Source organism: Archocentrus centrarchus, unplaced genomic scaffold (assembly GCF_007364275.1).
Source record: "Archocentrus centrarchus isolate MPI-CPG fArcCen1 unplaced genomic scaffold, fArcCen1 scaffold_26_ctg1, whole genome shotgun sequence".
NCBI lineage: Eukaryota > Metazoa > Chordata > Actinopteri > Cichliformes > Cichlidae > Archocentrus > Archocentrus centrarchus.
In genome coordinates this window covers 607,818-625,129 of record NW_022060256.1, presented here as the reverse complement: position 1 = coordinate 625,129, position 17,312 = coordinate 607,818, and the positions used below count along the sequence as shown (strand labels likewise).

General features: G+C 40.9%; 1 protein-coding gene across 1 annotated transcript; it reads right to left on the bottom strand.

The window, feature by feature from the left end:
• Positions 1 to 1,807: 1,807 nt before the first annotated feature.
• LOC115775899 (GTPase IMAP family member 8-like) lies at positions 1,808 to 13,482 on the bottom strand. Its single transcript, XM_030723409.1, has 6 exons — positions 13,411 to 13,482; positions 11,026 to 11,080; positions 7,000 to 7,047; positions 6,222 to 6,836; positions 4,203 to 5,366; positions 1,808 to 4,098 (listed from the first exon to the last, which is right to left on the bottom strand). The coding sequence occupies exons 2-6, from the start codon at positions 11,042 to 11,044 to the stop codon at positions 2,534 to 2,536; spliced, it is 3,411 nt and encodes a 1,136-aa protein (XP_030579269.1). The 5' UTR covers positions 11,045 to 11,080; positions 13,411 to 13,482; the 3' UTR covers positions 1,808 to 2,533.
• Positions 13,483 to 17,312: the final 3,830 nt, after the last annotated feature.

Below are 17,312 nucleotides of genomic sequence, written 5' to 3'. Positions count from 1 at the left end.
CTGCGTCCTGGCTTTCTGTTGGTCACTGGTCTGTTGTTAATTATTAATGTGAGAAAGTGGTTTGGCAATGTTATATAGCGATGTATTAGTAATTGTAGACCACGAGAAGTTCAAATGACATCACTAGTAGCGGGAATGGTCAGACTGAGTGGATCATGATGAACTGATCTCTCCTGCTGTGATGGGAGGACCTGAGTAAAAACAACACAGGAGATGTTGGAGGAAAGAAGTTTAGCTACAAGTCCATTTGGATGCATGCCATCGTACCTGAATATGTGAATTAGCTCCCAAAATGACGAAGATGTGCAGGTTGATATGTGCAGTGACAGTAACCTGCTGAAATGCCCAACACCACGACCACAGGGGATGGAACTGAAAATGTGCTCCACATGTTTGTTTAGTGAGCAGAATAATTGTTCAATATATGTCTCTGACAGTGGCTCTCAAGAAACAGCAGATTATGGCTGAGCTTGTTTTAGCATTTCTAATTCCTGAGTCACCAGAAAAGAGTGTTGTCAGTTGCAGTGCGTGTCTCATGGGCTCTGAGCTGCTTGGCCTCGAGGTGGAGTACCGGGGACTGTCACTGGCTACTGGACACAGCACCACCCGGGGACCTCATCTGGCCTCAGCTGTCGGCTCCAACAGCAGACAGTTGTTGGTGGTAACATCCTCCCTAGCACCATGAACCTGTTACACTGTAAAAACAAAAGATATTCTGAGGGCCTATGTGTGTCCGGTGGCTTCCTGGGGCTGGAGTCCTGTGGCTGCTTTCTTGCGATGTCTGTCTGCTTGTCCTGGCTGATGGTGGTGGTGGGGGCCTTGGGTGGATGCTGCCTTGTGGTCTTGGGGTGTGGGGTGTGTGTGCGGGGTGCGTGGTCTGGGCTCCTGGTTAGGTCCCTTCCTGTCCTGAGGTGGTCTCTGCTGTCCTGCATTATAGTCATTACAACTCATGTGGGTGGGTCATCCTACACCCCTATTCCCTACACCTTGTGGAGTGTGGGGCGGAGTGTTGGGCGGTTCTCGGGTGCCTGGGGCCCTGGGGTCCTGCTGCCAGCCTGTGCCTCAGGTTCTCTGGGGTCTTGACCCCTCGGCTGGAGGGGCTTCTTCTGGGACCTCCCTCTCCCGTCTGCTGGGGTGGGCATGCAGTTGTTGTTGGAATGCGTGGCCATGGGTCTTCAGTCCTCTTGATGGGTTGCGGACAGCATGGGTGTCCTGGAGGTGTGACCCCAAACACACCTCCAGGCTATGTAAGGGCTATTTGACCATAAAAAAGGGTGATAGAGTGCTGTGCCAGATGACCTACCACCACAATCATATGATCTAAACCCAAATGAGGTGATTTTGGATGAGTTGGACTACAAAGTGAAAGCAAAACAGCCAACAAGGGCTCAGTACCTGGAAAACTCCAGGTGATGACTGTACCTCATGAAGCTGACTGGGAGAATGTTAAGAGTGTGCAAAGCAAAAGGTGCCGACTTTGAAGTTTTTTTTTTTACCACTTTTAAGTTTATTACATGATTCCTTATGTGTTCCTTCAGAGTCCAGGTGACTTTGGTATTAATTTACAATGTAGGAAAAAAAAAAGAAAAACACTGAAGAAGGTGTGTCCAAATTTTTTGACTCGTTCTGTACACTGAGCAAATGCAGTCATATTTGTAATTTAGATTTTACAGAGAGAACAGTTTAAGTTATGTCTGATTTTAAAAAAAATCACATCATTTTCTCTCTTAGTTTCTCAAATTGAAGGAAAACAAAATCCTGTATAATTTTTTTGACCTTGTTTTTATTTATAATAAAATGGGTTTATTACTAGTGACACATACAATCCCAACAAAACCAGAACAAAACAATATATCAGAAATCAAATAGCACTCAGCATCAATCTAAAAGACAAACAAAAAAAATTACTGTCAAATACGGATTCTATTAAACTTACATTAAAAAAACAGAAAAGAAAATCATTTATTAAATGGCAAATTTTACTTATAGTGTAAATTAATCATGAATTAAAATGATGGTTATAAGCAGAAAATGCTGTTACAACTCAGGAACACAATCTGGTGGTAAATGTTGTGGTAAGATTCAAAATGAGATTTGGAACGTGCTTCTTACGTTGTTGATGAGTGCATTTGAATTCAAACCATGTGACTGCATGAAAATGTGAAACTTGAGAAACTCTGACCAGCCTGATGGAAGCAATGGTGGATTTACTGACATTAACGAGGTGATAACTGCCAACTGCCACATGCTGGTTCCACATGTGCTACTAGTAATAACTAATAACTATTCAGTGGGATGAGCTGGTTTAACCAGTCTGAGTCAGCAGCTTTATTACTGCTGGTATGGTGACCTGTGGTTTAATGGTGAGACTTCTGTGTGTCACTGTGTTTATGTGGATCTGATGTTTTAGATGATGTCCAATCAGATGAATGCTCTGTGGTCATGATGTGTAAAACATGCAGAACAACAAATCTGTGTGTCTTTAAAGTTTCCAAATGGTAGGAAAAAAAAGCAAATCTGATAAAGTTTCTCTTCATAAAATGCTGCAGGCTGACGTGTCGCTGATCTCTTCATTCAAGATTTCTTGCATCAACTCACTTAATTCATCTTTATGTATTTCCTGGAGGTCTTCATTTTCCTCCTCATTTTTCACATTCTTCAGTTGTTTTTCATGTTTTTGCATTAAAATTTTGATCTTTCTCAAGTTTTCAGTCTTTCTGGTCACACGATTCACGAGGTCATACATTTCCTTCTCATGTTCTTCCCTCTGAGCTGCTATCTCCTCCATATGTTTCTTCTGGGATTTGTTGAACTCTTCGGCTCTCTTTCTGGCTTCCTCTTCATGTTTTCTCTTTAGATCTTCCAGGGCTCTCTGGTTCTTTTCTTCTAACTCTTTTATTTCCTGTTCTCTTCTTTTTTGATCCTCTTGTTCTTTGTTTTTTTCATATTTTTGTTTTTCTTGATTGTAATTTTCCTGCAGCTTTTTCATTTTTTCTTTCTCCTCCTCTCGCCTCTTTTCGTCTTCTCGTCTTTGTTTCTCCCACCATTCTCTCTGTTCCTTCTCCCACTCCTCTTGTTTTCTCCTCATCTCTTCTCTGGTCTCTTCCAGCTCTCTGTCAACACTTTCCTTTGCCTCTTTTTCTTCCTGAATTTGTCTGTCCAACATTTCAAGTTCTCTTTTGAATTCTTGTCGACGTCTTTCTTCTTCAGTTTCTTTTTCCCTTTTCTCCTTTTCCCTGATTTCCTGTTCTTTCTTTCTTTCCTCTTCTTCTTCCCTAATTTTATCTCTCATTTTGTCGAGTTCTTTTTCTCTCTGTATCCTCTCCTTTTCTCTCTCTTCATCCATTCGTTTCTTCATGGCTTCCATTTCTTCCTTATGTTTTCTTTCAAATTCTGCCTTTTGTTCCTCAATCTCTTCTTCCTTCTCCTTTAGAATCCTCTGCATCTCCTTCCTTATCGCAGTTTCAGCCTCTTGCAGCATCTTATTGGTGAAGCAGCAGCCTCCATTTTCCTTCACCACAGCATCGATCTTTGTTATCAGCTCACTGACCTGTTTGTGGTTTTGTCTGTCACGGTTGTTGAACACGTGGTACCTATCTCCACAGTCAGTGATCAGTCTCCTAAAGGAAGTATCACATTTTTTCTTGATGTAGTCTTCTATGGAGACTTTGTCATACTCCAGGGTATCTCCTCCTGTTAACAGGATGATGGTGAACTTTTCAGAATTCTTCCCAAAGAATTTTTTAATGAGCTTCAGTGTTTCCTTCTCCTCTGCTGTGAACCTGCCAATATGCATCACTAACAGGAAGACATGTGGTCCTGGAGCCAGAAGACTGACGCATTTCACCAACTCTTCATGAACCTCTTCATTCGACAAAGTTGTGTCAAACAGACCAGGGGTGTCGACCACAGCAACACGACGACCGTCCACCTCACCGTGTGCTTTCTGACAACGTTTAGTGACCGACATTTGACTGGATTCTGCTTTAAACTCGTCTCTTTCTATAATGGTGTTTCCTGTAGAGCTCTTTCCACAGCCAGTCTTCCCAATGAGCACAATCCTGAGACAGTCTGAGCCCTGGTCTCCATCTTGATCACCTGAAACATGAAAACAGTTTCATTTACATTAAAGGTTTGCATTTGTATAGAGTTGGATCAAAATTCATTGGGTCATTGGAAATATTAAAATCTAAAATACTTACCACTGACAAGTTGTAAGACTTTCTCCATTTGTGCATGTAAAAATGTTGTAGTTGTATAACAGTTTGGTTTGCCCATGGGCTGGATAATTTTGTCCAGAACCTCAAACATCTCTGGGATCTGCTGTTTGTTCTTGATGTTGAGAATAACAGATCTTCCTCCACAGCTCCCACGGAGCTCCTGGATGTCCTTGTTTTCATTAAGAAGTTTAACAACAGCTGGATCTGTAGGATCTGACTCCACAGTGAACAGAATCATGGTGAAGGCATTGATTTGAGAGCTGAACGTGTTCTGGATGGTCTCTAACTCTTCCTTGTCTTCATCAGTGGGAGGAGCCACAGGTAGTACCAGGATGAAGGCATGCACACCCTCAGGATCACAGAGAGAGATACACCTGAGTGATTCCTCCATCACTGTCTCCTCAGGTCTTCCATACAAGGCAGGCAGCTCCACCAGGGAAACCCAGCGTCCACACACCTCTCCCTGATGTTTAACACACTCTGAGTTGGAGACTGAATGAAGCTCAGTCTGACCTAAAATGGCCTTGACTGCTGAGGTCTTCCCTGCTCCTCTCCTCCCACACAGAACCAGGTTGACATTGGATTTCAGATTCAAGGGTTTGGCCTCTTCTTTTAGCATTAGATATTCTCCCCAGTTGTCACTCACTATTTTGTTCATTTTTTGCATCAGTTCTGAATCATTTTTAGAAGAATCCTTTTTGTCAAAACTGATGATGTGCTGCTTTTGGTTGCATTCTTGGATGAGTTTTCCCACTGAGTCATTCCCTTTCTCATTGTGTGTTATGATGACCATGGAGTGTTTAAAGGCATCTTGTCCAAACAAGCTCAGGACCAAATTCAGAGTTTTTCTGTTCTTCTCAGTGAATTCAGAAGGTTTCACTAACAGCAGCAGAACGTTTGGTCCAGGAGGACAGAGACCCACACAGCTCTTGATCACATCAAACAGTGTTTCCACAGGCAGGTTGAAGATGTATGGAGTTTTTACTACTGTTAATGGTTTCCCATTCCACTCTCCAGAGGAAGCACGACATTGCTTTCCTGCGAAGACTTTGGACACAATTGACCTTTTTTTCCCAATGATGATGTTTTCCAGAGCTGATTTTTTGTCCTCACTTTTTCCAAACAGCATTATCCTGAGCTCATGTGCTATAAAAAAAGAATAATATATAATTAAATTAGATAATGTTTTTTTCAAAACATTATGGAGAAAGTATTTTAATCACCACAGTTTGGTTACATTCCATTATATAGTTGTTAAAATACTCATTTTCACACCACCACCAGATTACTCAGGATAGAGAGGATGCTGCAGATGTAGCCTCAACTCACACTGTACAACTGTGATCAACTGAATATTACCTGACTTGAACTCACACGTCTATGAATCACCACTTTATTGTGGTGGAATTTGTTGCCTCCTGAGGCAAATTGGTTCTGGGTTAGGGGCCAGACTACGTGTGATTTAGAATATTCTAATACTCCACCCACAGAAGGTGGAGGCCCAAGGAACAAAATCTTTCTGATAAGAAGGTGGAGCTTGCGCTGAAATTTTAGAGATACAGTACCAGCTGGATATAGCTGAACTCACATGGCATGAGTTTTGGAACCAGTTTCCTGAAACTGGCACCAAGGACAGCTCCAGTAACTCCACCCTCATCTTCATGCAGGAGTGTCCCAAACATGCAGTCATGTGCTAAACACAATTTTTCCATAATGAAAATCATTTTTGATCATAAGCGTGACCATGACTGCACCTTAGATTGCAAGTTGAGAATCAGTTTAGTAATCATGGAGGCTGGCAGTTTTCAGCTGCAAAAAAAAACAGCCTCTCTTACAGTACTTCGTCTCGAAACCACTCAACCTGAGCAGAGGGATATTTAATAAAAAATGTTTGTTTGAGGATCAACTGCCCCCCTGGATTTGTAATACACAGACTGAAACCCTGAACTTAAACCTGATCATCATATTATACTATACAAGAATTATTGTTCCCGCACTTACCACCCCTCACAGGATCCAAGATGTCAGCGATTTTTTCTTCTTGATAATCACTGTGGGAAACAGATGTATCCTCATTCGAAACATCCTCACCCTTGTTCTTCTTCACCACTGTATCTATGGCTGCCAACAGCTGCTTTTGTTCCAGGTTCTTTTGCCACAACAATTTGTCACTACATTTTCTGATTATGTCTCCTAACTGTGGGTGTTGCAGGTACTTTTCAACTGAACTTGAACTCTTGTCTTTGGGTGTGATCAGTAGCAGAGAATGATCAAATTTTGGGTCACCAAAGAATTCAAGGACTGTTTGTAGCTTGTTTTTCTGATCCTCAGTGAAGTCTGCAGGCTGGATGACCAGCAGGAACATGTGAGGTCCAGGAGCAGAGAGCCTCACACAATTTTCAACTTGTTTCTTCAGCTCTTCTGGGGAGATTTTAGGTGACAGCAGATCTGGAGTGTTGATGAGATCAATTTCTTTGCCCTTCAGCTGTCTTTTGACTCTCAGACAGAGGTCTGCTTTTTCCTCAGTCTTGAACACAGTCACTCCCAGTATGGAGTTTCCCACTGAACTCCTCTTAGACCAGTTGTTCCCCAGCAGAACAACCCTCAGCTCAGACACTGAAAAAAGAAATCCAATTATTGAAACACTGAGTTCAGTTTTAATTAAAAAAAATATTGTTATTCATTAATTTTTGTAGTAGCTTTAATATTCATGTATTGGTCTATGGTGTTTTTTAGCCACAATTTTTTGTCCTTGTAGAAAAAAATCAAATTAACTTACAGTCCTCAAAGTCAGAGTTGCTGTATTCTGATATATTGAAATCATCATCTGCAAAAATACAAAAACACAAGTCAGCACTGCTCTGAAATCAAAATCACTGATTTCATGTAAAAAAAAAGATTTTGTCCCAGTTTCTGTAAACATAAGTTTTGGCAACTGAGCCTGTGTGAAAGACAAGCTGCAAACACATGCTGCATGAATGAAGTTCATTGAGTATTTACATTTCAAAAAATATCAATATTTAGCAAAAGTAGTTAACTTGGCTGCCCTGACCTTAAAGCATACAATTATAAACATATACACATCAATAATTAACCCAAGCTATCAGAGATGTGCAGCCTTAATTTCACTCCATGATATAAATCAGTACGTGATGGTTTAAAGAACTGGAACAACCTCCCTATCAGCCTGTGTGAATGAACAGCAGTAAACCAAATGTTAGTTCCTCCTAAAATCAGTTATTTATTTTCATTGTATCCAAGCAGCACCTTGTTTTAATCTGAACAACCCAGGCATTATAATCAATAAAACCACATTTAATTCAACAAATTGTGAAGGAAAAGGAATAGCACATCTTCTCTATTTATTCCATGATTACGCTTTCAACAACTTACAAGATTAAGTCCATAAGTTTTCTTGGAAACTCACAGCTTCTGGAATACCTGTAATTCTTTAAATCAGATTATCCAAACGTAAAAGAACACCCATCAGATGTAGCAATGCAACTGCAGGAGAGAATATGTAGAAGCTGTGTGTGTTTTTATGTGTGTTTTTATTTTTCCCCATCCCATTTTCTAGGCTAGTAGGACTAAATTGTTGTGTCTGAGTGCTGACAAAATGAGCAAAGAATGAAGTGAAAGAGATGTTTGCCATGTTTCACCCTTCTATTTTTTGTTAGTGGACAGATGGTCAAATGGATGTAATTTTCTTTAAATTTTTTTATTAATAAAAAAGTGTTCAAACATTGTGTGTGCTATAATGTTTTCATTTATTGTATGTTGGTCCCTTCTTGTGATCATAAGTAACACTTATTGTAGCACTTGTATGCTACAATAATGCTACCATTATGTTTAAAAAAAAAGAAATTATGTATGTATGCATGTTAGAGGATAACCAACAGATGACCATGGTTTCAAACATTAAAATTTATTTTTGTAAAATAAAGATTTCGGTGTTATTAGTTGTCAGTGGATTTTTTATTTTTTTTTGTTACCAAAAAAAGCGGTCTGTCAGGGCGAAGGGAGCAGGAGATCGACAGATGGATCGTGGCTGCGTCTGCAGTGATGCAGACGCTGCACCGGTCTGTCGTGGTGAAGAGAGAGCTGAGCATGAAAACGAAGCTGTCGATTTACCGATCAATCTACGTCCCCACCCTCACCTATGGTCACGAGATGGTCATAAGCCTGCGGATACAAGTGGCAGAAATGAGCTTCCTCTGAAGGGTGGCTGGACTCTCCCTTAGAGATGGGGTGAGGAGTGTGGCCATTTGGGACAGGCTCAGAGTAGAGCCGCTGCTCCTCCACATCGAAAGGAGCCAGTTGAGGTAGTTCGGGCATCTGACTGTGATGTCTCCTGGGCTCCTCCTGGTTGGGGTGTTCGAGGCATGTCCTACTGGGAGGAGGTCCCTGGGCAGACCCAGGACATGCTATCATACATATTATCTCTCGGCTGGCCTGGGAACGCCTTGGGATCTCCTCGATTGGCCTGGAGGAGGTGGTTGGGGAGAGGGAGGTCTGGGATTCTTTGCTTGGGCTGCTGCCCCCACGAACTGGACAAGTGTAAGAAAATGGATGGATGGATGGATGGATGGATGGATGGATGGTATCCTACTGAGGATTGTGAAGCTGCAGTCCTCCTATAATGATCAGTTTTTAGTTGTTTTTCTCTGTAATGCAGCACAAAAACTGCCTGAGACTACGACACTAACAAAACACTGAAGGACTTTTTTGATGGCTGTTATTGTTCAGACAGCACTGGGGTCAGAATTAGAGAGGGGTTGTTAAGCAATGACTTTGGGTTTTTCATAAATCTTTGGAAAGTCTCATTCTCATCACTTTTTTTCTATATCTGGCAAAACAACATTTGCATTATAGTGATTAAAATATGCCATGATGAAAATAGAAGCAAATGGGGTTTGCAGTGGTTGGCACAAAAGTAGATGCCAAGTAGATGTGCACTCATTACACCATTACATTACACCACTACAGCTCTACTGTCATGTGGTTTCAGTGCCACTGTGTTCACTTTCTTCATGTGCGTCAAACATTGTGTCAAACAGTGTTCATGTTTTTCCACACTAGGTGGCATATGGAGCATGTAGAAAGATTTGATCACAGGGCAGCTGCTGTCTATCATAATGCAATACTGTTATCATCCTGTAGGACTGTGTTGGTTTTGAAGTTACTGTTATATCCTTCCTCCTCCACAAGACCCTTTCACACATAGACACTGGTAAGGGGAACTATGTGAGAGTGCTGTTTGTAGATTACAGCTCAGCATTCAACACCATAGTTCCCTCCAGGCTGGTCTCTAAGCTGCTGGACCTGGGCCTGGGCCCATCCCTGTGCAGGTGGGTTCACAGCTTCCTGACCAGCAGACCACAGGTGGTACGAGTGGGTCACCTCACCTCATCCTCCCTCACCCTCAACACTGGATCCCCCCAAGGCTGTGTGCTCAGCCCTCTGCTGTACTCACTGTACACCCATGACTGCGAGGCCACGTCAGAGTCCAACGTCATCATCAAGTTTGCTGACGACACTGCTGTTGTGGGACTAATCTCTCACAATGAGGAGACAGCCTACAGGAGAGAGGTCTCCCGCCTGGAGAACTGGTGCCAGGAGAACCACCTCCTGCTCAACATCAGCAAAACGAAGGAACTGATTGTGGACTTCAGCAGGAAGCAGCAGAGGGACTACCATTCACTTGTCATCAGTGGTGCTGAGGTGGAAAGAGTGGACACTTTCAAATACCTGGAAGTGACCATCTCACAGGACCTGTCCTGGACTCATCACATAAACATCACTGTGAAGAAGGCCAGACAGCATCTCTACCTCCTCAGGCGGCTGAGAGACTTCAAGCTCCCACTCAAGGTGCTCAGGAACTTTTACACCTGCACCATCGAGAGCATCATGCGTGGGAGCATCACCACCTGGATGGGAAACTGCACCAAGCAGGACTTCATGGCCCTAAAAAGGGTGGTTCGTTCAGCTGAACGGACCATCAGAACCACCCTCCCCAACCTGCAGGACATTTACACCAAGCAGTGCAGGCTGAGGGCCATGAAGATCCTAAAACAGCCCAGCCACCCCGGACACTCTCTCTTCTCCCTGCTCCCATCAGGCCGGCGTTACCGCTGCCTGAGGGCTAAGACTGAAAGGTTGAAGAAGAGTTTTTACCCACAAGCCATCCGTCTGCTCAACTCTGAGCCCTAACTGGACCATTATTGCACAGTGTAAATATTATAATTTAAAAAGTGTGTATAGTGTATAGTATATAGAGTATAGTGTATAGTGTGAATTACTTTTTTTATTTTTATTCTTCTTATTTATATGTGTGTGTGTATATATGGTTGCAGGTACAAAATACATTTCACTGTGCATTGTACTGTGTATAACTGTGCATGTGACAAATAAACACTATCTTAATCTTAATCTTAATCTCTTATAAAGTACAGCTAGAGTGGTTTGACACAGAGGTGTATGAAATACAGATACAACATTCAGTTTTTAAGAAACAACATTTTGTTTTAAGAAAGAAATAAGTGCCTTGTGGTGAGTGTTTGTTGTGATTTGCGCTGTATACAGTAAATACAACTGATTTGAATTAAATTGATCTAATTAAACTGAAAATGGAAAAACACATCATATTTGTTTTTATTTTTACCAAACAGAGAATTATTCGTATGCTATTCTATTTTTTCTCTTCCAGTACCTGAACAGGTGTCTTGCATGGTGTGACCTTTGCACATTTAAATGTGTGTGATTAGACAGTGTGTTACACAGACAAATGAAGTCTGGTGGGACTCACCAGGAGCTGCTGCCGCCATAATGTCACTGCTGAAAATACCACAGAGTGGCTGAACCTGAAGGAAGGGGAAAATGATTTTATGTTTTCTTATCCCAAACTTGCTTATAAAGACAAATAATCTAAAAGCAAAGTGACATACAGTTTGTCTTTGAACACGCAGTTAATAATGAATACTGCCTGACACCATGTCCCCAGATCTCCAGAAACTATTACACAGTGAGAAGATGCTGTAGTGCAAAAATAATTATTAAAGTTAAAGAGTTTTTTTTCATAATTCATAAAGCATTCCTTCATTAGTCTCTTGTTCAGCATGGCCCTTATTGTTACCATATGAAATTCATTTTTCATCTACACTGATAAACTTTATGCTAAAACTGATCTCTGCAATCAGAATCAACTTTTGCACTTTTGAAACAAAATTTGTTTTTGAATTATAGGTTTCCTGGAATTTGTGCCTTTGACTTTTTCTTCTGCTTTTATTTGAGTGAAAGTGAACAGGAAATTTGATCTGAGTAGTTTCACAGTTGGTACACCACAGCTAAAACAATGATAATGAACTAAACAAACCTTGTTTAAAACTCTGGAGGCAGAACTGAAAAATGACACAGCAGAAACCAGAGAAAGAAAGAGAAGTGCAACAAGACAGTAAGAGTAAAGTTACACTGACAGACATGGACAATCTGTTTGTAAAAAGCTTTTGACAAATGCAGTGCAGGTCAGCATTTAAAAGACAAAAGTTGTGTGTTAAACTTTAAGTGGATGCAAGAGGTTATGAACATAATTTTGGTACAAATGGAAATCCATAAAACAGAGAATATGTTACTAATGTATGTTGATGACCTTCGTTGTTTAGTGACTTTTTTATTCCTCTTTTCAGAAAAACAGTAGACCAAGAAAGGCCATCAAAGAACCAGTTGGAGAGAAATCAACATGAAAACTTAGACTGATCAATTTTTGACAAGAAAACACTTGTTAAAAAGATGCTTTTGCCAGACTTCTAAAACAATATTGGGTTTGCTTAAAAAGTGAATGGAGAAAAGCATCATTTCAGTTTGTTGAAAAGATCTACCAGACTTGCTGACCCACTATTGATCATGTGGATCATCACATGAGACAAGGTGTGAAAAAAGGAGTGACTGGTTACCACCAGGGGTTGAAACCACTGTGAGACCTTGTTTCACCCTATCATGTGACCTCAATAGGTCACATGAAGTAAAATGTGATTGGGGGCTGAGGCACCTGGGAAGGGAACACAAGGTTGCCGACAGCTGATGTTGTAAGCCACCACCTCTGTTCAGTGATGGTCCTTCATAACTGTCCTTAAAGAGTGTCCTTTATCCTTTAGGTGCAGAAGCTGAGTCTTGTCATGCGGCTCTTCCCTGCTGTGCCATGCATTTGTGGAGTGGCTGTTTGGTTTCTCCAGTATAGAGGTCCGAGCACCCCTCGCTGCACTGCACAGCATATATTGTGTTGAACATACAATAGTTCATCCCAAGGACAAAACTAGCAAACACAACTTAAGCAATATCGCACCTTGGTTCATGTGATGAAGCACATGACCAGTAGTGGGTCAATGACCACTTCTGAAGGGGACAACCCCTACTAGGGTTTAAATACCTGGGACTCTCCACCTCTTGGTTTTAGAAGTGAAGAACCTCTTGGATGAGAGGTGAAATGGTCTAAAAATTAGAAAAGTCTAGTTGCCTTTTTCAAGCTCTTTTAGACATCTATTCAAAAGTTAATACACAGTTATAAGGAGAAGTCTAGTGCTGTTTATTTAAATACCAAAGTGCACTGATCATGCAGGTGGGTGTCAGAGCAACAATAAGGACATGTGTAAAAACATGTGCATACCTTCCAGTCACAAAACTGATACTGCCCCACTTTAGCAAATCCCAGCATTAGCTTTTTTACACCAAAAAACGGTGTATTGGTGACTAGACTATTAGAATGTCTACCCCTAAGTATTGCTTTGACAGCTTTAGCCATTCAGTTTGTCTTTATTGGATCTCTTGCATGATTTATGCTTAACGCAAATGCTTCTGGCAGCACTCTGGTTGCAAGTTCTCTCTCAGTGTCTCTCAGCCAATCAGGAAATCATTTGGAAAATCCAAAGAATTTTAAAGGAAGAAATGTCCAAAATGAATTTATCATTATGTCAAAAAATGTGCTACTTTAACCAAAGAGATGGTGAGAGAGAGAATAACAACACACTTTTCAAGCAAACAAAACTAAAATTAAAAAAAGATAAGCCAGACCCACATAGATTTAGATTCTATGAGAATAAAAAGATGACCAACATATTGACTGATCTATTCAAGTTCAAGCAGTTTATCAATCTGAATGTATGATTTCTTTAGAACAGCAAATGAAGGTGAGCTTTACCTGTTTGCCTTGTTCTGAGTTCACAGCTGAACACTTCTGCACACTCCGAGAGGCACAGTAGAGTGTTCCCCTTCCTTGTTCTGTTTGCGTTAAGACAGTAGAGGGGTGTGTGTCTGTGTTGGGGGTGGGGGGGTTGATCAAAGGTTAGACATGGCATTTATGTTTTCTGTGCTACTTTTCTAAAACATGAATAGTTACTTCCTCCAGACCATCAATATGTCTATCAGACCCCATTCCCAGACTGCTCAAAGGAGTCCTACCATTAATTAATGCTTCAGTCTTAAATATGATCAATATATCTTTTTTAGTTCCCTATGTACCACAGACCTTTAAGGTGGCAGTAATTAAACCATTATTTAAAAAGCCATCACTTGACCCAGCTACCTTAACTAATAACTGTATAAGCCAATATCCAACCTTCTTTTTCTCTCAAAAAGGGATTAGTTGTGAAACAGGTAACTGATCATCTGCAGAGGAATGTTTCAGTCAGGTTTCAGAATTCATCACAGTACAGAAACAGCATTAGTGAAGGTTACAAATGATCTTCTTACAGCCTCTGACAGTGGACTCATCTCTGTTGTTGTACTGTTGGACCTCAGTGCAGCTTTTGATGCTGTTGACCATAACATTTTATTATAGAGATTAGAGCATACTATAGGCATTAAAGGTACTGCGCTGCAGTGGTTTGAATCATATTTGTCTAATAGACTCAATTTGTTCATGTAAATGGGGAGTCTTCTTCAGACACTAAGGTTAATTATGGAGTTCCACAGGGTTCTGTGCAAGGACCAATTTTTTTTGTATTATGTGGATAGAAACATTACTGTATTATTATAAAGTATTACTATAAAGAATTGTATACATTTTCATTGTTGGATGGACCTCTAATTTCCTGATTTTGAATTCAGATAAAACTGAAGTTCTTGTACTCTGCCCCACAAATCTTATAAACATGGTGTCTAACCAGATTCGTATGCTTTATGGCAGTGGGGTGGCTGCCATACAGTATAAGGGGTAGCTGTAGCTCAGGAGGTAGATTAGGTCATCTACTGATCAGAAGGTCAGTGGTTTCCTGGCTGCTCCAGGCTTGCCAACTTTCTGCAGAGTCAATGGCTGCAGACGTCTGAACTTCATGTGGCCTTCAGAGTAGCTCAAGAACCATGTGTACAGAGCTTCATGGAATGGGTTTCCCTGGCCAAACAGCTGCATCCAAACCCTATTTCACCAAATGCACTGCAAAGTGTGAGATATAGTGGTGTAAAGCATGCCGACACTGGACTCTAGAGCAGTCCAGTGTCGGCAGTAGAGACCTTCTCTGGAGTGATGATTCACGCTTCTCTGTCTTCTGGAAGAATCGTCAACAATATATATATATATAAACATACTTCTAAACATTGTAGAAAGCCTTCCCAGAAGAGTTGAAGCTGTTATGGCTACAAAGGGTAGGCTGACATCATATTAAACCCTATGGATTAAGAATGGGATGTAAGAATCTTATTGAATATTATATACTTTATCTGGTTTCTCATTGATTTACACCATGTCTTTTGTCCTGTCTCCCTCCCCTCACCTATAACTGGTCGCAGTAGATGGCTGCCCCTCTCCAAGCCTGGTTCTGACAGTGTCATGGTCCTGGGCTCAGTGTTTGAGTTTCTTTTGGTTAAGTCTGTTGTATTGTAATTTTTGGGTTGTTTCTTTGTGTTATGTTTAGTTTTCCCAGTTTATTTCTTTGTAATGCATCATCCCCTTTGTCATTTCTTCTGTGTGAGGCCTGCATGTGTTATGTTGGTCAATTCCTGTTTTATTTTGGTAGTCTCGTGCTCCTTGTGTGTTGTGTTCAGTTTGCTTCCCCTGTGTCATTACCTAGATTTGTTTCACCCATTCCCTGTTGTTTCCACTCCCCCTGATTTCCTTGTGTGTATTTAAGCCCTTAGTTTTCCTCTGTTCTTTGTTCGGGTCCTCGTCGTTTGTACGCCTAAGTTGACGTCAGCTGTCTGTTTTGTGTTTTCAAGTTTCGAGTCTTCATGTTTCGAGTTTTCAGTTTTCGAGTTCTTGGTGTAGCTGGCTCCTGACCAGCCAGTTTTCCGTTTAAGCACTTTTCAATAAAGTTAAGTCCATTTGTAACTCTCACCTTGCATCCTGCACTGGGGTCCTCCCTGCCTTGCCTGCACCGGCTGTGACAGACAGAGCTTTCCTCCTGTTAATAGGGAAATTGTCCTTCCCATTGTCACCAAGGGCTTGCTCATAGGGGGGCATCTGATTGTTGGAGTTTGCTCTGTACTATTTGTAGGCTCTTTACCTTACAATATAAAGTGCCTTGAGGAACTTGAGTGCCTTGAATTGAATTGAATAGAATGGAATGATGTACCGGGATACATTTTCCGTGGTATGCCTGGATCCATCAGGAGTTTCAGGTCTTTCAACATACTTGCTTGCCTAGGTGACCCAGATGGGTTTGAGCAGATCCAAGCTTCCATCACAGCATCTATTGGGTATGTCCTTTGGACAGCTACTGAAGAGATGCTGTTTCTCTCCCACCACACTGGAGACAGGAAGGAGATTTGGATCTACCCCATGTGTAAATGTTAATGGCCTTGGTAAGGTGTCATAAACTGCATGGACAAGGAAACAGACTGCCAAAAGTCTGCCTAGGTGATTTTACATTGATTAATGTTGATGTTGCTGAAGGGCCACTTCCACCAGCTTGTGAGGTATGGAACCATCGACATTTACAAAGTCCAGCAATAAGACCACCAAGTCACCCCTTCCCTACTTTGCCTCTCTTAGGAGCTGTGTGACTGCTCCTGTGTGTTCCAGACAACCAGGTGTTGTCTGGAACACACTTTTAACCGTCTTGACAGGATGCTGAAGAACATCAGGCAAAAAGAACTTTTCTAAAATCTTCAAAAACCATGAAAGCAGAGAAATTGGTCTGTAATTGGAATGCAGATGTTAATCTGTACGTGTATACACTGGAAAGGCTTTTCTTTTCTTTTCTTTTCTTTTCTTTTCCTTTCTTTTTAGAAATATACCTGTTTGGAAGGACATGTCTCAGTAGTTTCACTTTAGATTCTACAATATATATTTTAATATCCACATATCAGTTCCAGTCAGGTCAATAAACTTTTTTGCTCTTACATTAACAATGCCAGTTATTTCATTTTAATAAACTCAAAACTTATAGGCATTGGTAGTATCACCATTAATGTAAACTGTCAGGGGCCAGCAGAATGAGGACTCAAATGCGGGACATAAAACACAGGTAGGGAAAACATAAGTATAATATTTATATCACTTATATTAAGGTTGCAGGCAGAAAGCAGCAAATCCAGTCCAAATAAAACTTTACACAAGTGTGAGACAAGGAAGCAGTAACACACACACAGTTGGTGAGCAGACTGAGGCCATATATGCAAACAGGACAAATGTGAGACACAGGTGAACAAAATCAGACAAGCTGACATAGGAAATTAAAGTCAAACTAAGGCACAAGAGAGAAAGAAACAACGTAAAACAGGAAGTAGAAACAGAAATACTGGAAGGGGTCAGGATAATAAACTATAATGCCAGGGACTAAATGAATAAAACAAATTCCAATCAAAGAATTAAAAAAAAAAACCTCCAAAACAAACAGAACCTGGAACTAAGAACTCATGACTTGAGTCAAAAGGAAAATATAAACAAACACAGAACCAAACAACAAACAGTAATTTGGAAAAACTGGAAAAAGAAGCACCTATAACATTTATAAGTAGGCCAACTATTGTTTTGCTCTCAGTGTTATTCATAAACATGCTATCTATGAGTGTAGCATGTTATTCTACTTGATCCTCTACTGATCCTTTTAACTGTAAACAACAAGCCGTGTCTCAGATACAGCAATAACGTTGAGCTTTTTCAGT

What these genes read in the sequence shown, in the direction of transcription:
- LOC115775899 (XM_030723409.1), bottom strand. An exon ending in CTTGGATCCTGTGAGGGGTG is followed by an intron (nt 5,367 to 6,221) that starts GTAAGTGCGGGA and finishes CTTTTTTTATAG; the next exon opens with CACATGAGCTCAGGATAATG. An exon ending in AGTCTTACAACTTGTCAGTG is followed by an intron (nt 4,099 to 4,202) that starts GTAAGTATTTTA and finishes TTCATGTTTCAG; the next exon opens with GTGATCAAGATGGAGACCAG.